Source organism: Lissotriton helveticus, chromosome 5_1 (genome assembly GCF_964261635.1).
Source record: "Lissotriton helveticus chromosome 5_1, aLisHel1.1, whole genome shotgun sequence".
NCBI lineage: Eukaryota > Metazoa > Chordata > Amphibia > Caudata > Salamandridae > Lissotriton > Lissotriton helveticus.
The window spans coordinates 1,686,652,709-1,686,678,496 of NC_136065.1; the positions used below are offsets into that span (position 1 = coordinate 1,686,652,709).

Below are 25,788 nucleotides of genomic sequence, written 5' to 3' on the forward strand. Positions count from 1 at the left end.
GATTCCAGCGTCAGTCGCCCTGGCCGCGGCGCCACACCTCTTCCTTCAGCATCTTTCTTCAAGGCTCCATAGGAATCAGCGACGAAACCGGACACACTTTGACACCTATGCACCCGCTTCCTGTGGGTGATGTAACGCGAGTACTTCGGTGCTCCTGTGGGTACTGACTATCCTAGTGTCTAAGTTTTAAGTAGCTTTCTCCCATCCGGAAGTATCCTAAAAGAACTAGTTTCCAATTCTTTCGTTCCCATTCTAACTCTATGGTAACTCGCGTGCATGTAAAGACACTACACACGCATACCGTGGGCCTCCTCCTCCCTAACTCTCGTTAGTACAGCGTAGCCCCAGCGATTCTCTGGGCCCTAGGCCTATCCTTTGTTCGAGACATGGTTCTTATACCACTATTTTAGTATATGGTTTTACGTGCCCCTAGGGCTCTACTGTATTTTGTGCAACTTATTGTATGATAATTGAGTATTTTGTTATGTGCTTGTGCCTCTGACCTCAGAGTTCAGAGGATTAATTTAGTAATAAATACATATACATTTTATATATATATAACCTGTGTGGTGTCCTTTCATTTGGTATTAAAGGGATTGCATATGGTAAAACAGCAGGCTTCACATGCCCTCTTGAGTTTAGCCTAAGACTGCTTTGTCCATGCTACCACTAGGATAGCTGGTCTACAAGGTTGACTTTACAACCATCACCATAAGGGTTGTTTGGACTGGTGCAAGGTGCTCACTAGAATAGTGAACATCATATACCAGGCCAACTTCTCACAATGCCTTTCAAAAATCTATTTACAACAGGGGACTTGAAAAGAGAAGGCTGATCAGGAAGCCTCAAGAAGATAGAAATGGCAAAGAGGTAGCCCTTATGAGTGCCCAGAGAGATGAGCCCTGCTGGGCAAGAGAAAAAAGGAAGAGGAGAACCTCTGAAAGGAGGGCAGAGAGAGGATCCACAGCTTTTGCTGTGCACCATGCCACAAATTTGTTCCACCTGCAGGCGTATACCGATTTTGTGGAGGGACGCCTGGCTGCCAGAATTACATCACAGACTTCAGGAGGGAAGTCAAATGGCCTGAACTGTCGCCGCTCAATCTCTACGCATGGAGGTGGAGGCTGGACAGGTTCGGGTGGAGGACCGTCCCCTGCTGCTGCGACAGAAGGTCCTCCTGAAGAGGCAGACATATCGGGGAATCGACTGACATGCTGAGTAGCTCGGGATACCAGAATCTTCGTGCCCAGTCCAGAGCCGCAAGAATGACTTGGGCCTGGTCGCGCCTTATCTTCTTTGGCACTCTGGGCAGAAGTGGTATAGGCGGAAAGGCGTACAACAGACCGCAGCTCCACTCGTGACGAAAAGCGTCTCCGAGCGAGTGCCGCCTTGGAAATTCCAACACCCAGAACTGGTGACATTGCGCGTTCTCTTCGGTGGCGAATAGATCTAACCACGGCTCTCCCCACTGCCGAAAGAGACCTTGCGCCACGTCTGAGTTCAGACGCCATTCGTGATCCATCATGCACCGGCGGCTGAGTTAGTCTGCCCTGGCTTTCAGGGAACCTGCCAGGTGTTGAACCACCACGGTGACAACCTGGTGTTCCAGCCATGTCCAGAGGCGCAGAGCCTCCTGACAAAGGGTCCATGACCCCACCCCACCCTGTTAGTTGCAGTACCACATGGCGGTGGTGTTGTCCGTGAACACCTGCACTACACTTCCCCGGACAGAGGGAAGGAATGCCTTCAGTGCAAGCTGGATCGCCCGCAGCTCCAGAAGGTTGACGTGGAGCTGGGACTCCGCCGGAGACCAGAGGCCTCTGATCTCCACCTCTCCCATGTAGCTCCCCATCCCAGGAGGGACGCATCCGTCACTACTACATGCTCCGGTTGGGGTAGGGAGAGGTATCTGCCGTCGACCCAATTGCGGTCCGTGAGCCACCACTGCAACTGTCTTGCAGTGCCCTCCGAGATCAGTGCACACTGAAACTTCAAGTCCCACTGCAGAGCCCGCATCCGCCACCTGGCGTGATGCACCAGTAGGATGCAGGAGGCCATCAGCACCAGGACCCGCAGCGTAAACCTGACCGAGACCCGGGATAAAGGCTGAAAGATCGTAATCAGAGCCTGAATATCCCGAACCTGCTGCTCGGGGGGATAAACCTGAAACTGCTCCGATGAAAAGGAGCTTCTGAGAGGGGCACAGGTGTGACTTCGGCACATTGATGGAGAACCCCAGCAGGTGCAGGACGTCGGCCATAGTCTGGAGGTGGGAGACGACTGTCTGGTGCGAGCCCGCCTTTAACAACCAGCCGTCGAGGTAGGGGCAGACTGGAACCCCTGATCTGCGCAGATGAGCTGCGACCACCGCCATCACTTTCGTGAACACCCGTGGGTCGCTGGTAAGGCCGCAGGGGAGAACGGTAAACAGAGTGCTCGTGGCCTACCATGAACCGCAGGTAGCGCCGGTGGGCCGGCAGGACGGGGAGGTAGAAATAAGGGTCCTGCAAGTCCAACACCACTATCCAGTCTCCAGGGTCTAGGGCAGCTAAGACCTGAGCCAATGTCAGCATCTTAACTTCTCCTTCCGGAGGATGCCATTGACGTTCCGGAGGTCCAAGCTAGGGCGTAGGCCTCCTTTACCCTTCTTGGGAACCAGAAAGTAGTGGGAACAACAACCACACCCTACTTCTGGCCCAGGAACGCACTCGACGACCCCCTTGGCTAGGAGGGCCGTAACTTCATCTTGCAGAAGTTGCAAGTGATCCCCCGACATGCAGTGGTATTGCGGTGGCATGGCTGGGGAACTTTGTATCCTTCTGTGTGCTCATGGCTGGAGGTGTCGCCTCGAAGGTGAGGGAGTAGCCCCTTTGGACAACTTGCAGCACCCACCTGTCCGACGTGATGGTACGCCAGTGGAGGAGGTGATGGCGATCCCTGCCCCCCCAATGGCATCAAATGGGCCTGAAATGCCAGACTAGGAAGGCTTAGATGGTGATGCTGCTGGGACGGATGTGGACTGACCCTGCCGTTGTCCCCCGGCACCACCACGGCGGTAACCACGTCAGCGACCGCATTGAGACTGGTTCTGCGGCTGGCTGGACATGTGGGGGCACCCGTTCCTTTGCCAGGAAAGGGGCAAAAAGCGGAAGTTTGCTGGCATTGGCTTAGACTCAAGGACTTAGCCGTAGCATTGGAGTCCTTAAAACGTTCCAGTGCACTATCCGCTTTTTCGCCAAAGAGGCGACGGCCTTCGAAGGGCATGTCCATGTGCTTGGCCTGGACATCCCCCGAGAAGTTGGCAGACCGCAGCCAGGCGTGGCGATGAATCGCCACCGTCGTGGAAATCGTTCTGCCCAACGTGTCGTTGGTGTCAAGTCCACATCTAATCGAGTACCATGCTGCATCCCTCCCCTCCGCCAGGACGTGGGCGAGCAGTGTCCGGGCCTCCACCGGACACTGTGGCAGCACCTCCGCAACCATATCCCACAGAGTGGGTATAACGGCCCAAAAGGCAGGCGGTGTTGACAGACCGCAGCCCCAAACTCAGAGGAGAACAGTTTCTTACCGAACTGATCATACCTTTAGGATTCTCGATCCGGAGGTGCGGTCGGAGGTGCGGTCGGGAGTGCAGTCTGGGATGTAGAGGCCTGAATCACCAGGCTCTTCGGGGTGGGGTGAACGGACAGAATGCAGGGGTCGCCCGGAGCCAGGCGGTGGCATCGGGCCACTATCCGATCCACAGGGAGGCCTGTAGAGGGCTTGGACCAGGTGCCCATCAGAACGTCGGTGAGGGCCTCGTTAAATGCAGTAGAGGCTCCGAGGAGCTTGCCTGTGGTTTGAGCACCTCAGTGAGGAGGTTAGTCCTCACTGCTGCGACAGGGAGCTCAAGAGCCAAGGCCTTGGTCGCCCTGTTCAACACCATGCTATAAGTAGCCCGCTCCTCCGAAGCCACAGAGGGAGGAGAGATGAATCCAGTGTCAGGCGAAGTGTCCAGACCACTGGCCTCCCCCAGCTCATCTGCCGAGTCCTGGCTTAACTGGCACTGCTGTGCCAGAGGGTCCTCAGACCCCTCCCAGTCCTCCTTGACATCCATCTCCTGAAAACCAAGCAAAAATGATGGAGCCGGGTCGTAGGTGAATTGTTCACCCATCGGCGTCGGAGACGGTGCCGAGCGGCGCCGCTCTGGCATCGCACCCGGACCGGGGCTAAAACCAGGGACGGTGTCGTCCGAAGACAGCACCGAAAGCGACACCCTCGGGGTCGGTGTCAGCAGAGTCATGAGGTCGACTGGCGATGACCAGGATCCAGGCCTGGATCCTGTAGGGCCCTGCGGCATCAGGACCGGAGTCGACAACAGCGCTGGCGCCGACCCAGAGGGTGTCGCTCCCGGTGCCAACCCCTGTGGGACCCCCTTAGCAGGCCTAGGGGGTCAGGGTGATTGAACCCGGCCCACTTTTCTTGTTTTTCAATGTTTACTTCACTGTTGTCTTGTGACTTGGTTCTACGGAGTCACAAAAGTCCAAAATGTTAGACAAATTGTGGTGTCCCTCAGGGCTCCTCTCTTTCACCTATTTTGTTCAACATTTATATCCGCCCCTTGATCTTAGGTCTACGTCAGATGGGTGTTAAAATATTTAATTATGCATATGACATGCAGCTTATTTTCACCCTTGACAACTCGGTGGACTGCAAGAATTCTGTTAAAAAATCCATGGTTTGTGTCAAAACCTGGATGAATGAAAACCATCTAAAGTTAAATTCAGAAAAAACTGAGATCATTGTCCCCCCATAGTAAACTTGAATATTGGACCCCATCCTACTGGCCCCCTGAGCTAGGCGAGGCACCCACTCCTAAATCGACTATAAAAAGCCTGGGCCTGCATATCGACGCTGATCTATCTATGTGCACCCAAATTGGCTCAGTTACTTTGGCGTGCTTTGGCCAATTGCGCAAACTGCGTAAAATTAGATGCTTCTTCAGTAAAGAAGCCATAACCCAAATTGTCATCGCGCTTATCCTCTCAAAAATCGATTACGGTAATGTCCTATACATTGGACTTCCGCAATATCAGAAACAGCGTTTACAGATGATTCAGAACCAAGCGGCTAGAATCATCTTTCTTAAGGACAGGCGATGCCACATTACCCCTTTGCTCAGAGATCTTCACTGGCTTCCTGTGGAACAACGAGCCCTGTTTTAAGGCAGGTTGCACTCTCTTTAAAGCCACCCAAAACATTGGTCCTAGCTTCATTGTATCCCTGATTAATAAATATCTACCTAAGCGCACTCTGAGATCCTCTCAACAGAATCTCTTGACGGTACCCAGAATCCGTCGCAAACGTCTTGGTGGGACCAGGTTCTCTTTCCTGGGTCCCAAGATCTGGAACTCCTTTCCTGCTCATCTCAGGTGTGAAGAAGACTACCTGCGGTTCAGGAAGTTGTTAAAACCTTGACTCTTTACCATGGCCTATAACTAGCTGTCTCTGGTATAGCACTGTACTCCTCACTCACTTCTTAGCGCCAAGGAACCTGTTGGTGTATGTTGCGCTCTATAAATTCACATGTAATGTAATGTAATGTAATGTAAAGATGGCTGCCAAAACATTCTGGTGTAGAGTGTTGGCAGCCAATCAGAGTGAAGCTCGTGCCCAGGAGGGTTTGCGAACCCTCCTCGGTGCTCAGATATCGATATTTTTCTTTTTTTACTTTCTCAGGAACTACTGAACAGATTTACACCATTTAAAAAAAGGTCGCTTTCTGAACCAAGGACTACCTTTTTGCCCAGTTTGGTGTAAATCCGTTCAGCAGTTCGGGCTGTAACCTGTTCCAATTTTTCCTATGAAAATTAACATGGGGAAAAAGATTTTGGCCCCCCACCTTTTTTTACTCCCCCCCCCCCCCGCTTCACAAATAACCTTGAATCTTTCAAGACCAGAGCGGGCCACAATTCTGGAAAATTTCGAAGCCCAGGCGCCAAAGATATTGGCAAAACAAAAAATGCTTTTCCTATGGAAAATAGGTACTAATTAAAATCTCCTTCTTGCGAATGAGTAGAGACCACGCAGGGGAACACTTTGGAAGCACGCTTTATTCCTTGTGTGGCGAATGCATTTCGGCAATAAAATCAGCCTTCTTCAGCGCCCAAGTATCCAGGAGGCTTTCAACCAACAAACTAAAGTTCTGCCGCCCTCTTAATCAATGAGAGCACACTCCGCCCCCTGAAGAATGCTGCTCACCTGTTGTTAGTTCGCATAGTGGATGAGATATATATATATATATATATATATATATATATATAGAGAGAGAGAGAGAGAGAGAGAGAGAGAGAGAGAGAGAGAGATATATCCATCACAAAAGGTTGCCCCAAAGGAAGAGCAACGCAGGTAAATGATTTATTCAGGGCACAAGTCCTAAAAAAAGAAGTGGGGGGACGCTGACGTCATGACAGGAAGTGACGTCACAATAGGTGGCTTGCACCATCTAGATTCATTGCCTTCCCTCGCTCACCCTTTAGGTGCGATTGCCTCAGAGAAGCCAGCGCGTGAGCAGCGTTCTGAATGAGCACCGATCTCGCCCTAGAGAGGCCAAAGAGCGAATGTGTGGCTCCATTTGCTCCAGTAATCGAGCTCCTTGTAAAATAAGTGGGGGGACGCCGTCCAGCCGCGTGGTACCCCGACTCGAGCCCTGGATTTATTGTGCTTTTAATGAAGGCTGCAGTCCGGTTAAGCAGCAACACCGGCCATCTGCTTTCAGTCCGCCAGTTGCTTTTAGGGTGTCTCTCCCTTATTCATTGGTGTTTAACAGACGAATCACATGACAGCATTGTGCAACTGAGTATATTCTTGAACACTCCCCAGTGGGCGTGGCCACTTGCATGGCCTTGTGGTTTACATAGTTACACATCGTATTCCTCAAGTGAGTCCATCTTTTGTTTGCTTTTAAAAAAAGGAATAAAATGCCACAGTGGGTCGAAGATCAGTCCTGCTTTAAAGAGCTGCCATATAATGCCATTTGTTCAGAAATACCTCCCGTTTTGTTGATGACATCAGGTGGTGTCACCACAGGCCCACATACCAGCGGTGTCTCCCGCGGCTGGACAAGCCGCTTAGAATCCATCACAAAAGGTTGCCCCACAGGAAAAGCCACACAGGAAAATGATTTTCTTTAATCTTAATGAAGGCTGCACTGCAGTCGGGTTAAGAGGCAAAACCGGCCATATGCTTCCAGTCCGCCAGACGCGTTTCAGGTGTCTCTCCCTCATTCGTTGGTGTTTAACAAACGAATCACAGGACAGCATTGTGCAACTGATTATATTCTTGAACACTCCCCAGTGGCCTTGTGGTTCACGTAGTTACACATCGTATTCCTAAAGTGAGTCCATCTTGTGTTCACTTTTAATGCCGTGCATCTCTGCTAAAATTAGCCTGTGACAAAGGGCGGTGGCCCGAAACGCGTCGGCTGAAGAGAAACGCCGCAGGCATCTTTCTGCTTCACAGCTGCAGCCTACATTAAATTGATAAGCATTACCTACATGTGTGGGCTCCTTCTTTGAGGGCAACTTCGTGGTTTGGATTTGAATGGCTGGCTCAGCCATGGAGGAAGCCCCGCTGTTGATGCAAGTAGACCTTGGGGATGCCAGTCGGTGAATGCCAGAAATGGGACAGGTGCTGTGAATGAAGACTATAAGGTAGCAACGGAGTAGCAGCAACCCACTCTGGTGTTTTATTATTTGTAAATGGACAGAATATAAAACATCTCACTGGAGAAATACTATTGCAGCACTACTAGTACCCGTGGGCCGTGGGAGCGGCCACGCCCACAAGAGAAACGCTGCAGGCATCTTTCTGCTTCACGCTGCAGTCTACATTAAAGTGATAAGCATTACCTATCTGTGTGGGCTCCTACTTTGAGGGCAACTTAGTGGTTTGGATACATCTATCTATCTAGATATATATATACATACATACATACATATATATATATACATACATACATACATATATATATATACATACATACATACATATATATATACATACATATACATACATATACATACATACATATATATACATACATATATACACATGCATACATATATACACATACATATATATACATACATATATATACATGCATACATATATACACATACATATATACATACACATATACATATATACATATATATACATACATATATATACATGCATACATATATACACATACACATATATATATACATATATATATATATATATATACATATATATATACATATATATATATATATATATATATATATATATATATATATATATATATATATATATATATATATTTCCATAGGAAAAGTATTTTTTGTTTTGCCAATATCTTTCGCAAAATTTCCCACAATTGTGGCATGCTACGGTCAGCTCTGGTCTTGAAAGTTTCAGGGTTATTCGTGAAGTGGGGGCAGAGGAAAAAAGGGGGAATCCCAAAACGTGTTTCCCCATGTTAATTTCCATATATAATAGAACAGTCACAATGTAAACTGACAAGAATGGTGCACAGGGTGTCCTTTCCGAGCAGGCAAAATACGATTGGTTACTATGCTTCACAAACCGAAAACTCAATCCCTGCCCTCTGGGCCGACCCTGAAACTGTTAAATTAGCCAATGGTAGAAGGTGTCTCTCTGCTGCCGCAACTATGAATGATGTATTGTAGAGGGTCTATATTGCGAATTTAACAAAAGTAATCAATGTCTGAAAGTTTTTTTCTGTATACATGTATAGATTACAATAGTTTTGCCATGAATGGCGCAAGCACCACTAGACATTAATCCTAAAAAAGAACTTTAAGAAACAATGCACAATTATGACACGTAAGGGACAGAACTTTTCACACAAACAGGAATGAGAGAGATAACAGCAACGTCTTCCTACCTGCAGATTTTCAGAAAACTGTCCCAGGGCAAAGAGCGCTGCGTTCCGGACGACAACATTATCATCTCCCAGGGCTTGACAGACCAAATGCAGCATGGGCTGTAGGTGTCTAGAAGAGCACAGGCAGACATACCATGAAGGAAGGGAGGAAGCGAGGACTTATATTTATACCTAATACTTCATTATGAGTGTGCTCTCAATCTACACATAGTAGAATAACTTCGGTGGACATAAAAGGAAATTTATTAAAAACCACTCAGGCAGCGCGCCACGTTTTCTAACAAGATGGACAGCATTAGAAACTTGAACACCATATGGTTTATACAGTGAAGAAAGGACAACAAAAGCAAAAATATGCAAAATAAATTATGAGGGCGAGAACCACAAGAGAAGAAAAAGATAAGTGATATGTCATATAAGAAGGACAAAGTCAGCAAACGGATAGGATCACATATAGGTAGTGCAAAAGGATTAGTTACTTACATGTATATAATAACCATAACTATACAGCCTAACAAATTTCCAATAGGGCAACATGCCAAAGTTATATAGGTTTTTCTTGCATAAAAAGTAGTATTACACATAAATACTGTAATAGAAAACATACACTGAAATAGTGTCATACAACAAAACCTTTAAAAGCAGGTAATAGAAGGCATTTGGCCTAGAGGCTGCATAGGTAAAAAACCATCACAGTACAGTTAAAAACTGGCACCTTGCCTTTAAGGCTTCCAAGAACTTGGACATCATGCCTTCAAGACCTCCAGCAGCCCCTCTGCTCCCATCATGCACCACAGGTGACAGTTAGGTCAGTTCTTTTTTTTACGGTGTACTAACTTGTAGCAACCTGATTAACAGATTCAATCACTACCAAATATACTAAAAATGCTCGTCCGGGGAGGAGGGAGGGTTGCTTATGACTGATGAGCATACCCCTGGAAGAGAACTAGGATTACAGGTAAGTAACTAATCCTTCTCTTTCAGGGGATACACATCAATAGTCATAAGCACTGAATAGAGTAGCAAGCCCATACCTGCTTCCTCGCGGACGAGCAAATAATATAGAAAAATACATGACTAGGAACCTTAACATGACATTAAGCAAACAAATTCCTCAGAGAGGCTTGCGCAACTTGGGCATCCGCCTGAGAATCAGAGTCCAAGCAGTAATGGTGGGTGAAAGTATGAACTGAGCACCAAGTAGCTGCTTTACAAATTTCTGAAAGGCACATTTGTTAGAAGGGCCGTGGTAAAAGCCTTCTCCTTGGTGGAATGTGTTTTGCGTTTGCCCTAAAGAACCGTATTAGCTAGTTGGTAGGACAAGGATATACACGAAAAAAATCCATCTAGAGATGGACCTCTTAGAGGCTGCTGAAACAGTATTTGACACCATAGTTAAACAACCGGTCCCTGTGTCTCAAGGACTTAGTTTTGTCGAGATAGACTTTTCAAAACCCTCTTGAGGTCCAAAGAATGGAGAGACCTCCCTGGTGGAGTAGAGGGATTGGGAAAAAAAGTTAGGGAGAGTAATCGCCTGATTGATGTGGAAATCAGAGACCACCATTGGCAGGAAGCTTGGATGGGTTCTTAAAACCACCCTGTTAGCGTGGAAGACAGTATAAGGCTCTCTACAAAACAAAGCCTGAATCTCACTAACCCTACAGGCAGAAGTGATGGCGACTGAAAAGGCCATTTCCATGATTAATGCTGCAAATAGGCCTTGTGAATGGACTCAAAAGGAGAACCCATAAACTTTATAAGGACTATGTTGAGCTCCTATGGAGGAGATGGGCATCTCACTGGGGGGGTAAACCTTTTTTAGCCCTTCAAGAAAATCTTTCACCACTGGCATTTTGAAAAAAGAGGTTTGAGATGCAGATTTCCTGTATGCAGTGCTGCTAGGTGCACCTTATTCAAAGAGAACTGCAAAACAGACATGACCAAATGTAGTAAGTATGGCAACAGTACTTGCTCTTGACCGGATCATGAGCATTGTCCCTACACCACAGGTAAAACCGTTTCTACTTGCAAGCATAGGATTTTCTAGTGGAGGGTCTCTTGGCTTCTTTCAGGAGTGACATACAATCCGCTGGTAAGTCTAGGTGTCCGTATTGAATGACCTCAGGAGTCATTCTGTCGATCTGAGGGAGGAGAGATTAGGATGAAACACTCTCCCCTCGTTCTTGGACAACAGATCTGGATGGCAAGGCAACCTGCGGTGTGGCACCTCGGACAATTGTAGAAGGTCCGGGTACCACCACTGGAGCGGCCACTCCGGAGCTATCAGGATAATTCTGGTGTTGAACCTGTAACATTTGTCGATTACTGCAGGGATCAGAGGAAGCGGTGGAAAGGCGTACAGTAATGTCTGAGACCAGTTTATCAAAAGGGCATTCCCTCGTGACTCTGGTTACAGAAACGTGGATGCGAAGACGGGGCATTTGGTGTTGGCCACATCTGCGAAGAGGTCGATGTCTGGCACTCCTCATTGTCGAAAGAGGTCTTGAGTGATTTCTACGTTTAGCACCCAGTCGTGCGCTTCTACGAAGTCCCTGCTGAGTGAATCTGCTTGGGTGTTCATGGAACCCGGAAGACGAATGGCCACGATGTGGAGATCTCTTGCGAGAAGCCATTTCCAAATGGTCTGTGCCTCCAGAGAGAGAGTTCTCAGCCTGGTGCCCCCCTGCTTGTTCGTCTGAACTAAGAGAGAGCTGGACGAGAGAAGGATACAGAGACTTGAGAGGCAGGTGAACGGCTCGCAACTCGAGGAAGTTGATGTGATATTCTCGTTCCGTCTCCGACCAGAGACCTTGCACTTGAAGAGACCCCATGTGTGCTCCCCAACCTTGCAGGGAGGAGTCCGTGACTATAGTCTGAGTGGGAATGTCCTGATGAAATGGAACTCCTTTCAGCAGGTGTGACCTTTTCATCCACCATCTGATGGAGTTCTTGGCAGACTGAGGCAGTCACACGGTTATCCTAGCTACCTGAAACTTGCATCCACTGGTCTTCCAGAGACTGCTGCAGAGGATGCATGTTCAATCTCGCATTTGGAACGATGAACATGCACGAGGCCATGGAGCCCAACAGTTACGAGATCTGCCCGACTGTGGGATGACTTGCACTGAGGAGATCGCACCCTTTGTTTCGGATTGATGACAATCTCACCTCCGAAGGACACACGCTTGCCTTCACGGTATCCAGAGAGGCGCCCAGATAATGGAATCTCTGGGTCGGGTTGAGGGCCGACTTTTTTAAGTTGACCTGAACCCCCAAAGTGTGCAACAGCTGAAGACAGTAGTGGAGATGATTCTGAAGTAGCGATGGGGTGGCACTCTTCAGGAGCCAATCATCCAGATTGGGGTAAATGAAGATCTTGCGCTTTCGCAGAAAAGCTGCCACCACCGCCATACACTTGGAGAACATTCAGGGAGCTGACTCGAGCCCGAACGGAAGAACTCGAAATTGAAAGTGTTGACGGCTTACTTGGAAACTGAGAAATTTGCGATGCCTCCTGGACACCGGAATATGGAAGTAGGCATCTTGCAAGTCTGTAGCACACATCCAGTCTCCCTGATGTTGAAGAGGAAAGATCTGGTGCAGGGCCAACATCCGAAATTTCTCTATGCGGATGAACCTGTTCAAGAGCCTTAGGTCGAGAAACGGTCTGTATTCTCTTGCCGGGCCTCTTTTTTCAACCAGGAAGTAACAGGAATAAATTACTTGACCTTGGTGGTTTTTCGGAACCTTCTCTATGGTGTCGATCTCTTGCTGCAACAGTAGGAGATGATGATTGGATTTGCCTTGAGGAATTGAAGGAGGTGGGGCTTTGAACCTCAGCAAGTAGCCATTTTGAACAATACTCAGGACCCATTTGTTTTTTTTGTTATGGATCTCCACTCTTCTAGATAAAAGGTTATACTTCCTCCTACTGCAGTGTGTAACGGGCCCGGAGGAAGCCTCTGCTCATTGCTTGGCTGGCTGCTTGGCCGCTGATGACTGCTGCTTATTGTTTCCTCTGCCTCTGCCAGCTCGTCGCTGCTGGAAATGAGACCTCTGCTGTTGTCGATTTTGAGACGACCACTGAGGGGTTTGAACCCTCTGTTGGGAGGAGCGCTTGTCATAGTGGCGGAAGCGTTTCCTGAATTCCTTCAGTTTCTCGAGACAACCACCTTCACAGTATCCAACTCAGTCTTCATCTTTGACATCTCATCAGCATGAGCACTGATTAATGGGGAAACATTAAAAGGAAGGTTGGGGGGCGTGGCTACGCAGGCGACGATGGTGGACGCAGCTTGTTAGAGCTCCCACCGGCCTGATCTTTATCCGACATTTTATCCTGGCTTCTGGAGCTGCCTCGTCGCCCACACCAGCAGCTAACGTAGCGGAGGGCAGGAGGTGTTGTCCGGTGCACTTTTCGGTGCTCCCGGACCTTGTGCAGTGACGATAGCAGCGGCGGCAGCCTGCGGCCTGGTCCCCGAGGGTGAGCCGGGACCTAGAGTTTGGCGCCTCCCGGTCGGAGGGTCTCCGCGCCGGCCGGCTGGGCCTCCACTTCTCCGGGGCTGGCGGGCCCCCCCTTGCAGGCGGAACAGGGAACTGCCTGGCGGACTCACCGGTAGTGGTGGGTGCGCTGACCTGGCCTACGGAGACGGCGGGAGGGCGTCGCGGCCTGCATCGGGGCCGTGAAACCGGGTCCTCGATTTTCGAGGCTCCCAGCCGCAACCACAGAAGCAGTGCGGAGGCGGAGGAGCCGGCTGGTGCAGCTGGGGAAACGGTGCCCAGAGGTTGGGTGTGCTCCCCTCGCCTCGATACTGAGTGGACCCGGTGGCGGCGCCTGGCGGGACGTTAATTCGGTTGGTGACTCTGGCTGGAGAGGAGGTGCGCCGGCGGCCGGCACGGGAGACACCGGTGAGTGCCCGAGACCATTGGCCTGCAGGACAGGGGGGCTCCCCGACTAGATACTGGTGGTGACTTCCCGCGTGGACCGGAGTGGCCCCACGGGACCCCCCCACTTGTGGCTGGAGTAGAGGTGGGGTAAAGAAGAGCGGAGCCTGGATCCGGCTGGAACGCCGTGGCGCACCATTATCTCTGGGACCGCCTCGTGAAGCCCGGCGCCCCCCTTCCCCCCCTGGCAGCGGACGGCGATTGAGGACTTGTGTGCCCGGAGATCCTCCTGTGGTGTGCTCTTGCCTCCATGCAGGAATACGGGAGTGGGGTCCGAGTCTCGCCACAACTGTTCGGACTTTGGTTGGACCCAGGGGGCAGTGGCCATGACCAGAGGTGGAGGTGGCAGCGGGTCCGCTAAGCAAGGGACCCTGGATAAGTTTACGGGGGCGGGTGGAGCGTCGGGTGCCTCAGGCGGAGGACACGGGCCGGGCCCTGACAACGCAGCACTGATGGCAGCGATCACCCAGTCCAGGGACATGCTGGACGCCAAGATCGGGGCGGTAGGCGCGGATGTGACCCTCCTGCGTCAGGACCTGCGGAACGCTGTGGTGCGCATTACCGAGGCCGAGTCCAGGATATCGGTGGTGGAGGACGACGTCGTGACCCTGAAGCGGAAAATGGCGGCGATGGAAAATGTCCAGAGAGGCCTTGCGCTCCGCGTGGAAGATGCGGAAGGGCGGGCGCGCAGAAACAACCTACGCTTCGTGGGCTTCCCGGAAGGTTGCGAGAAGGGAAACATGGAACTGTTCTTGTCCCAATGGTTGGAGTCCTGGCTTCCCCCCAGAAGTGCTGTCACGATGCTTTGTGATCGAACGCGCGCATAGGGCCCTGACGCAGAAACCGCCGGCGGGGGAGCGGCCCAGACCGGTGATTGCAAGGATTCTAAACTTCCACGACAGGGACACTATCCTTCGGGAGGCGAGGACCAAGGACTCCCTTCTATTTGAAAATCAGAAGATAATGATTTTTCCGGATTATACCAGGATCGTGCAGCAACAACGCCACTCGTTCATCGCAGCCAAGGCAAAACTGAGGGGTCTGAAGATCCAATACTCCCTCCTCTATCCGGCCCGCCTGCGGGTCATATTCCAGTCGCGTACCCACTTCTTTGACACTCCGGAGGACGTCTTTAAATGGACTGATGAGACAGTAAGGGTCCGGCCGCACGCTCAGCCGGGTCTGAACCCGGGCCACTCGAGGGGCCCTTCGCCGGAGCGGGAGGATCCAGCCGCCAAGAGCAGAAGAAACAGAAGGTCATGGTCGCGAAAACGCTCCCCTTCACGTGGTGGGAGGCGAGATGGCGCACCCGCAGACTCAGACCACTCTAGCAAGGATGGTGGTACCTCAGGGGACTGAACTTGCTCGCGATGATTACAGGCTCCCGCTGGGAGAAGGTTTTCCTCAATTTATTAGGACTGCGGCTTGCTGCTGGACTGTGTACTTGCTGCTTGCTATACTTTATCAGTCTTGGGATGGTGTGGGGGACGGGGGGGGTTCAGATAGCTCTTCTATAAGGGCTTGCCTCCTACTTATGTGGGAGATGCTAGGGGGGGGGAGTCTGTTAGCTGGGTGGGTAGTTGGGACTGTTGGGGGAGAGGTTCGTGGGGATCCATTGGAGTGGGTGGCCGCTGACCTCCCGTTGGGGGTTAGGGCGCGCCTACACCGCGACAGGTACTTCAATGTTGTTGAGGTATAGGGGAGGGAGGTGGTCGATCTGTTGGGAGTTGGGTTAGGGTTGGGTCTGGGGGTTGGGGGAGGGGGGGATACGCGATGTTTGGGTCCACAGGGGCAACATGTTCACGCACGATGGTTCACCAGGTTCGCCGTATGTCATATGTGCGATTGCGCTCTCCAATGCCCGGGCGGCTGCGCCCATTTGCTTTTAATGGCGGTTAGGAGTCCTGCCTTGGAGCTCCCCAGAGCTACCTTGAAAATAATGAGTTGGAACGTGAGGGGCATGCTCGATAAAATCAAACGAGGGGCTGTGTTGCGACAGGGGAAGAGGGAAAAGGCTGACGTCCTCCTGTTGCAAAAAAACGCATCTCCTAGGTACGAAGACTTTGAGTCTGCAACGCTATGGGTATCACCAGGTTTACCATGCAGGTTTTGCCCGAGGGTCCCGGGGGGTGGCGGTCTTGGTCCACCGAAGGGTTTCCTATACCCATTCCTCGCAGTGGATAGATGCCCAGGGCAGGTATGTCTTCATCAAAGGGACAATTGGCGAGGAACAAGTGGTGTTTGGTAGTGTGTATGCTCCCCCCCCCCTTGCAATGGTCTCTAGTGAAGAAGCTGTTTGCGATCTGGGCCGAGGTACCGGACGTCCTGTCTGTGATAGGTGGTGACTGGAAAGGTGTGATGGATGGATCTGCGGATCGCTTCAGGCCTGATGGCGGACAGCTGGTGGCTGCCCCCACGAAGCTGAGAGATATGGTCGGAGGTATGGGATGGATGGATGCCTGGCGCTGCCAACACCCACACAGTAGGGAATTCACTTACATATCGGCGGTCCATCGCTCCTTCTCGAGGCTGGACTATCTTTTTGTCCCGCGCGCCGTCATCGGAAGGGTGGCGTCGACCGCTATTCTGCCCAGGGGGCTCTCAGATCATTCCCCCATCACGGTTGATATCCTCCTTGACAGGCGGCGACAGCCGTTTCGATGGCGCCTCTCTACCTGGCAGCTGCAACGAGATGATTACCAATCCCATATGCGTGAAGCCATAGCTCACTACTGGGAAGAGAACGAGGGGCCGGGCTCGGATGCGGTGACCCTCTGGGAGGCCATGAAGCCAACACTCAGGGGTGTGGACATAGCCTGGTGTGCGAGGGCCCGTAGAACTCGGAGGGAGGACCTGGAAAAGGCGGAAGATCGCGTCCGCACTCTGGAAGCGCGGTCTACGGAGACGGGGCGGAGGAGGATACGCGGCGGCTCCTGCAGGCGCAGAAAGATGCTGCTTCTCTATTGCTTGAGGAGTCACGCCATATATGGCTGGCAACGCAGAGTAGAATATACCAGTGGGGGGATAAATCCAGCTCTATGCTGTACAGGATGTGCCAGGGCGCGCTCCAGGCTCAGACATTACCGGCGCTGATGGATGAGGCCGGGACCCCTATCACGGACCCTGGGACCATGGCTGCCAGCTTTGCGCACTACTATGAGGCGCAATACGCCCCCAGAGACTCACTTTTGGCGGCAGATGTGGACAAATTTCTGGCGGATCTCCCACCGCGGGGGATCTCCGACGAGGAGCGTGATGACCTAGAGCTCCCTCTGTCCTCGGAGGAACTGGGCAAAGCATTGGGCGAGCTGAATGCCGGGAAGGCCCCTGGGCCGAACGGCTTCCCGTGCGAGTTCCTTCGGAAATACCACCTTCAGTTAGGGCCCCATTTCAAGAAGGCGTTGGATGCTGCAAGGGAGCGAGGCCGGCTACCGTCGGATTGGAGACATGCCGAGATAGTGGTGTTCTGCAAGCCGGGGAGACCGCCGGATAGACACGAGTCATACCGCCCAATCTCTCTCCTGAATATAGAGGCGAAGATCCTGGCGAAGGCGCTTGCCAATCGTCTCCTGCCTCTCATTGCCACTCTGGTCCATCCGGACCAGGCAGTTTCCATGCCCCACAGGGCCACTAGGCACAACATCAGGCGGGCTCAAGTGGCTCTGGAGATGATGAAAGCCACTGGCACCCAGGCGGCGCTCCTACTGGCTGACATTAATAGGGCATTCGATTCGCTGAGCTGGACGTATCTACAGGCACTTCTACCTCACCTGAATCTTGGCCCTCACTTCCTCTCGTATGTGCGACTGCTCTACACTGACCTGACGGCGTCCGTGCGGGTGGCGGGTGCGACTTCCGATGCCTTTCCCATCGGGCGAGGCACCCGGCAGGGCTGCCCGCTCTCGCCATACCTATTTGCTCTCGCAATGGAACCCCTTGCGGCTTGGGTGCGAATTGATGCACAAATGAAGGGGTTTGAGTGGGAGGCTGGGCCGTAGGACAGCATCGCGCTATACGCGGACGACGTACTGTTTTTCATTACGGATCTCGACAGGTCGGGTCCCAGAATTCTTGAGATTATGAGAGTGTTTGGTGAGGTGTCAGGGCTGCATCTCAATGTGAGGAAGTCAGTCTTGTGGACCCTGGGCAGCTCCCGGTGCCTGGGCGTCGGCTCTACAAATAGCGACGGGAGGCCTTAAGTACCTAGGGGTGTTCCTGACTGACATCCCTGGGGTATCGTGGGAGCGTAATATTGTTCCGGTTTGGGACAGAGTCCGGTCGGACATGAAGACGTGGTCCCGTATGCCCTTGAATCTCTACGGCCGATCGGCCATCTTTAAGATGGTCGCCCTCCCGCGCCTGCTCTACCAACTGCAGAACCACCCATACCCTATCTTGCCACAATGGTTTCGCCAAGTCAATTCGGCACTGGGCCGCTTCCTGTGGGCTGGGGGGGCGGTGCGCGTGGCCCTTCGCACTTGCTTCCTGTCTACGTACTGCGGTGGTCTGGCGTCTTCGGACATTCTCTCCTACTACCAGGCGTCCCATCTCTTGATACTTAATGAATGGTGGTATGGGGACCGGGGTGACCCGGCGTATGCCCTGGAGAGGTATTTAATGGAACCCAACACCCTGCACACACTTCTCTACTCAGCTGGGAAACGGAAGAAGCTCCCGGTGGTTACGCAAACTGTCTTTCAGGTCTGGCGTCGGGCGCTTGGTCGTATGGGGTGGTGGAATAGGCTGACTGGGGAGACCCCGCTGTGGCAGAATGGCCGCCTGCCGGCCTTGTCAACCCTGAGGGGGTTTCGTGGCTGGGACTCGATAGGAATATCAGCGCTGGGTCACGTTATGAGGGGCACGGCCCTTAAGTCCTTTCAGGAGTTGAGGGACGAGTTTGAAATGCCGAGCACCCAGTTCTTCAAATACCTGCAGTTTCGCCATGCTATCTCCCCTGCTTTGGAGGGGTTGGACTCTCTACCGGAGTTCAGTCCCATTGAGGCTAAACTGTTCATGGGTGAACTGACTGAGAAGAAGATTTCATGCATATACCAATCCCTAGTCACACACTGTGCGTCCTCATTGGATGGCCTGCGGTCCAAATGGGAGAGAGATGTGGGTGAGATTGATGAGGAAGGGTGGAGGGAGGCTCTTGCGGCCCCGAGAGAGGCAGCTGTCGCCGTGCGGCTGCGCTTTATCCAATTCAAATACCTGCACAGAGCTTACTACACGAGAGAGAGGCTGTGGCGGGCTGGATTGATTGCTTCCCCTGACTGTCTGCGGTGTGGTAGGGAAATGGGCACGTTTTTACATACGGTGTGGACGTGTGGAGCTATAGCCCGATATTGGAAGCGTGTCTGGGACTGCTTGGATGAGGTCCTGGGCTGGCAGCTCCCGCGCACGTCGCAGCTGGGTCTTTTGCATGTCTTGGAGCAGGTGGGCGACAACATCTATAAGAGGCATCTCCTACTCCTGGGCCTTACAGTGGCTAAGCGGGATGTGGCCCGTGCCTGGAAGGACCCGGGGGCGCCCCCGATTGGGGTCTGGAAACGGGGCATGGACTATTACATGGGACTGGAACGCCCCGTGTTTGAGGCCCGAGGCTGCCCCAGAAAACATTATAAAATCTGGAAGAGGTGGGCAGAATATAGGGGGCTGTGGCTGGAGCCGCCATCGCAGCAGGATCCACAAGTGGATCAAATGTCATGAGTACCGGGGCAAGAGTGAGAGTGCATTGACATCTTAGTACAGCTTACGTTGTGTTAGATTCTGGTGACAATCGTGAACGGGGTGGGGGTGGGAACCGGGTGGAGGGATGTTGTGGGGTTGGAGGGGGGGATCCGGGAGGGTAATGTCATTTGTCTTATCCAATTTCCTATGCTGATTGCTGCAACTGTGATTCATGATTATTTGCTTACAGTCTCTCCAGTGTCTGGAGTACTGTGAATGTTTCCGCAATCCATATTTGAAATGCCAATAAATTTGGTTTTGAAAAAAAAAAAGGAAGGTTGACAATTCTCCGTTGAGCATCCAGCTTGAGGCCTGTGAGGTGTAGCCAAGCCGAACACCTGGAACAGATACTGTGAGAATAATCGTGGGCGGCCAGATCAGCTGCATCTACAGCCGCACTAATCACCTGGTTTGCTACCAAGCCACCTTCATGCAGCATCTCCTGAAAGTCCTGCTGATCTTCTTTTGGGGGTTTTTCTGTGAACCTGGCAAGTGAGTCCGGAGAGATCTATCGTACCTCCCTATCAGAGCTGAGGCGCTGGCTACTTTCATCACAGAGGCTGAGGTATTACACATCCGCTTCCCCAAAGAGTCCATATTCTTGCTGTGTTTTTCAGATTACCTGCATTGTGAAACGAAGAGACTATAGTGCTGGCAAACCGGATTATTGTAGCCAAAGGTTGCCGAATGATTGAACCTGCATTCACAACAAAAATATTTGAACAAGCGGACAAAATAAAGAAATACGTCTATATCAACAAGCAAAACCCTGGGCTTATAACCACTCACATTTGAAACTCAAATGTAAATGCTTTGGGAATGGATATGATCGCTCGTGAAAAGTGCTGATTGAGCCATTCTGGTCCTGATTAGAGTCCCTGCACTGGGAGGGACTCGAAACGCATAGACCAAGGCGTTTAGGCCAATCTAGTGGAAATATTGTAGTTGTTCTGGATTGGGTTAAATTCATTACATTGATGGCCTATGCCTTTTGTGTTGGATATCAGATTAAGTATGTTTTGTAAATATATTATTTCCCAGGTTTTTTGTAGGTAGGAGTATGAATGTATCAATGACTGAGGTAGTGAATCTGGTAGAGTGAATGGAGTATGGAGAATGCACTTAAGTTCAATTGAATATATGTGCGTGTGTATAAATGTGGGAAAATGAAAAGCTTGGTATTAGTACTTTAAATTAGAGAGATAAGTTGATTGTATATGCTTTTTTGACAATTTGTGAATTCAGATTTGTAAAGAAATTTTTCTGTGATTATATCCAACGGAAAAAGAGGTTGGCGTAACATTGTTTTGTTCAATACACTGGTAAGTGTTTGTGAAGGGTGTAGCAGCATTGGCGATGTTTTGTTATTTGATGTTACAAGGCTCGGCCTTGCTGCTTTAGAGCCAAACCCTGTGTTGGTCTTCGGTCTTTTTCAGGGGGACATGATGAAGAAGATACAGCAGAGTGTGCTTTTCTGGCTGGCGCCACAATAACAGAGTCTGGTTGGGGGGTCTGAGCGCAGAAAAAGAGGGTCTTGGGCCGGAGCCTTGTATTTTTTAGCAATGAGAGATGGCACAACCTACTGGGGCAGGGGTTAGGAAAGTCTGCGTGGCAGGCTCAATGAGGGCTGGGACTAGTGGTAGCAAAGGTCTGAACGATGTTCGATGATGTAGGGTCTCAAAATTAATAGAAGTGGAGACCGTAGGAGTCGACATAGTGATGCCGAACTTCTTGGCCCCCCTGCAGAGGACATTATTGAAAGTCCCTATGTCATCAATAGGGGAAACTCTGGAAGGTGGGGTTGTCGACAGAGTAGGAGAGCAATTTCTGATTGAAGATCTGGTGGATGTCGACCTCTTTGGAGATCTTCGCCTCCTCCACTAGGGAGAGGAAGTGTGATGTGAACAAAATCGCTCCCGTGTTTTTGTATGGCAGGAGACAGGAGATCTAGTTATTCTCAGAGTTCTTTTAGGAAATATCTTCGATGAAGTAGTCGGAGGCGGACTTCTGGTAACTCTTGATGGCGAGTAGGTGCGAGAATAATCCAGACTTCCATGATCAGCACCCAGTTTACAGAAAGTCTAGTCCCTTCTAGTCATCTAGGTGACAGGTTAAAAAGGTGTGATTTCTTGGGTGGCACAGGAGAGCCCTCCTGTGAAATTTGGACGATGTTAAGGAGCGGGGACGATGAAGCTCTCCTCGACGTCGACCGTTGTGACCTCGACCTCTCCCCCTCTGCAACCTCCTCAGACACGGCCACAGGATCTTTGTCCCTCAACGTTGACCGATGTCTGGACGACACCGTCACCGCAGCCTTCGACATCTACTTCCTCAGCGGCGAGATGCTGGAGAATTCTCATCTCACCGATCTCGGCGTAGCCCTTGACGTCGAACGTCCTCGAACTGGAGATTTCGACGTCGATCGTCTTGAGCGCTTCTTCGGCATCGATTTTCTCGACGGTGAGCGCCTCGGCCTCGACAGTGGGTAAGCTTGCGGCAGGGTTTTCAATGGCGAACTCAACGCCGACCTCCTAGAAGGTGGCGGAGTGTTCCTCGCCGTCGACAGATGTTTCGATGTCGACAGGTGTTTATCAGGTCTCTCGGGACCAGTATACATCGAGCCCGAAGTATGTCTCGACTTTTGTGCGACGGAGAATGTCGTTGTCTCGACGGCGATCTGTCCCATGTTGCTGAAGAGTGACTCGGATGCTTCATCAATGGCGATCTTGGCGCCGAGCAATCAGGAATCTGTCTCTTCCTGGACTCTGGAGAGGTTGACCTTTGCTGTTTTTGATGTTCCTGGAGAGAAGAAGTGCCTTGGCTACTCCCAGGGCCACTCTTACGATGACTTTACCTCTCTCCAGCATGGCATTAAGTCTAATCCTCTCTCTGTCTCTAAGAGTCCATTTAGGTAACTGCTGACAATAATTACAAGTGTCAGGTTTATGAGAGGAAGGCAAACAAACTATGCACACAGTGTGGATCAGATTTAGCCATTTTGTTTTCCACAAGATGGACATTTGTGGAATAATGCTGGCATTCCGCCAGAAAAAGGATGATAAAAATGTCAAAGATAATTGAATATCAACCAGCAATAAAAAATGTTGAATAAAGAGAGAAAAACAATTTCTGACTAGAAATAATCAAAAACTATCGAGCTCAATCTCCAGAATCCTCACAGAAGGAGCCGGAAAAAAGAACTGACCTGTCACCTGTGGTGCATGATGGGAGCAGAGGGGCTCCTGAAGGTCTTAAAGGCACGGTGTCCAAGCTCTTGGAAGCCTTAAAGGTTTAAGTAAGTAAAATTTAAAGGTGAGTAAGTACATATGTAAAAGCCTTAAAGGTGCCAGTTTTTTACTGTACTGTGATGTTTATTCACCTATGCAGCCTTTAGGCCAAATGCCTTCTATTACCCGTTTTTCTTTATGAAAATAAAGGTTTTCTTGTATGACACTATTTCAGTATATGTTTTGTATTACAGTATTTATGCGTAATACTACTTTTTATGCAAGAAAAACCTATGTAATTTTGCCATGTTGCCCTGTTGGAAATATGTTACACTGCATATTTATGGTTATTATATACATATATTTGTATGTTGTGGTAGTGCTGGGCACTTTTTGGTCAAGCATACACATATATATTTCTATATGCTCCGGGATCCCGCACATGGGCGGGGATTATTCAGTGCTTACGACTATTGACGAGTATCCCCTGGAAGAGAAGTAAGGAATTCCTACCAATTTTAATGTTAATAGCTTTGACAACTAGTCAAAGCACTATAGCTCCGTACCAGAGAGGTTCCTCAGAGACATAACTGCCATCAGGAGGATCGATAAACAAAAGAACTACAAGCAGTCATCAAACTTCAGAATCACCAGTAGTTAAATATTAGGACCAGTAGCAAACGGCTAAAGCTAAGCAAACAGATTACCCATGTCAAATCAAATGCTATAATGATTATCAAAGGAATAAACTGACTTCCAGGTGGCCACTTTACAAATAGCAGATACAGGTAGCAGACTGCTTTACCGCAAATAGAATGGGAACCAGGTTTACAAAGTAAAAATCTATTTACTTTGAGGTAGCATGATATATGAATTGATGTTCATCTAATCAAGAACTGAAAAATAGCGGTTGGATTATATCAAGTCTTTGGACTTCTCCAAGAAGAATCTCCTAGCACATTATACGTTTAATAGATCTCTAGCCCTTATGCTGGAGAAGAAGGGTTATTGAGATGAAATTCCAAGAATATCAGAGGAAGAAAAGGAGGGAAGGGGGTTCTTATGAATAAATTGGTGTAAGGGAAAGCCATCTACGGCTTATCTGCACAGTGGGCTTAAAATGTGTGGCAATGCTTAATATGTATTTCTATTGAGTTACATACAACAGTGAGTGGTGCAAGTATAAGGTCTAGAAAACAAGGCTGCTTATTTTCTGACAATAGCCCTTGAAATTGTGTCAATACCAAAATATGCTAGTTATGTTTTCTGATGCTCGCACTAACAGATCAGAGAAAGGAAAATCAAAATTCTCTAATTCATGGCAGCTGAAATGCATCTACAAAGACAGATGACCTTGCAGGTTCGTATTACAGTATCATGAATAAGAAAAGTACACAAGATAATTGTGTTTGGGTGGGGTTAGAGAGACAGACCAACTGAATGAAGAATGCTTAAATATGGAGACCTGACTTCAGGATTGATAGAATAATAGGTATGCAGGGAAGCGTTAAGTGACATGGCATTTAAAAATAATCTAATACAAGTATGCTGGTAGAAAGTCATAACTGAGATAAGGATTTGAGTAATTGATTATAGATATGCAATCAAATATTATTAGGGTGTGTCTAACCTTTGCCACAATGTGTATATTGCTTGCTGAGCTGTTCTCAATCACAACCCTTCTTTTTTTATTTGTTTATTCATATTCCAAATTTAATACACACTGTAAAATCTTCATTACAGGACACTAGCACATTAGCAGTACAGCAAAAAGTAAATTCCGGAGAGTAACATTGCGTGGTAGAAAAAATTACCATATATGAACAGTGTTATATGCCATTTAGGCAACACCCAGCACCCTCCAGTCACCCCAGTACGTGTAATTCAGTTCATACTCCATCTCATGATAATATAGCGTCTGAGTATATATCGTTAAACAACTTATAATCATGTATAACAGCAAGCCGTCCCAGTGGAGCTGGCCCCGGATGCCAAAGTCACTACTCAACAGTAGAAGATATATTTACAGTTTGGTTCTCTGCCTCAACAGTCCCACCCGGTCCGTCCCCAGAAGCCCTATTAATGTATTTGAAGTGAGTCAGCCGGTGTCTCCCGTTAAGGAAGATCAGCTTCGTGCTTTAACAGCAATATGTCCATGTATCGTTATCAATATCTCTTTTCAGGTCTCGTTGCCAAGTCAAACAGGCTCTGGTATAATAGTTCTCTCTATAGGACATAGTGAGGTTGTAGATTCTGGATACTAGTCTCGCTGGTTCCTTCGCTTTTATGACCAGTGTGAGGGCAGCCAGCGCTGGTGGTTCAGACAAGTCCCCACCCAGCAGCTGACCAAACGCATACCGGGTTCTGTGCAATTGGAATCTGGTGAGGAGTGTAGGTCTGGTGCGCTTGCACTACTCCTACGTCTCTATATAGAGGCAGCCAATGGCACAATTCCAACGGGGCCAAGGAGAAATATATGAGGGCTCCGGACTGTCATTTTAGGAGAAGGTGCTATGCATGTACAGTAGTGTTGGCCGAGTCTAGTATACAGGTCCTCTGGTCGGGTGGGGAGAAAAGCGTCATGGGCAACGGACGAGGAGCAGTCACCGCCCTCTCTATGCGCAAATGGGGAGAGTCTAACGGGCCATGCATCCAGTGGTATGTGTGTGCGCATTGTCCTGCTCTATAATAAAGATCAAAATCCGGTGCACCCAGTCCACCCATATGATAGGGTAGTGTGAGTATTTGCCATTTAGCCCTAGGTTGTTTGCCCGCCCAGGCCAGCCGCACCATTAAAGACATGAGTTTTGTAAAAAAACACACCTGGAAGGACCATTGGAATGTTGGTAAAGAGAAACAGGAGTCCGAGCAAGACAACCATTTTCATTATAGAGATCCTGCCAAGGAGAGATAATGTAAGCCTGATCCATCTCTCTACCTCGTCCTCAAGTTTAC

The 25,788-nt window shown here is 49.8% G+C and overlaps 1 protein-coding gene across 2 annotated transcripts in view; it reads right to left on the minus strand.

Moving 5' to 3' along the window:
• IPO4 (importin 4) overlaps positions 1-25,788 on the minus strand; it is a 2,629,293-nt gene that overhangs the window by 1,322,941 nt on the left and 1,280,564 nt on the right. For both annotated transcript variants that reach the window (XM_078644926.1, XM_078644927.1), the window contains exon 13: positions 8,933-9,041. In XM_078644926.1, coding sequence (XP_078501052.1) covers positions 8,933-9,041 — 109 coding nt within the window. The remainder of the gene's footprint in view (positions 1-8,932; positions 9,042-25,788) is intronic.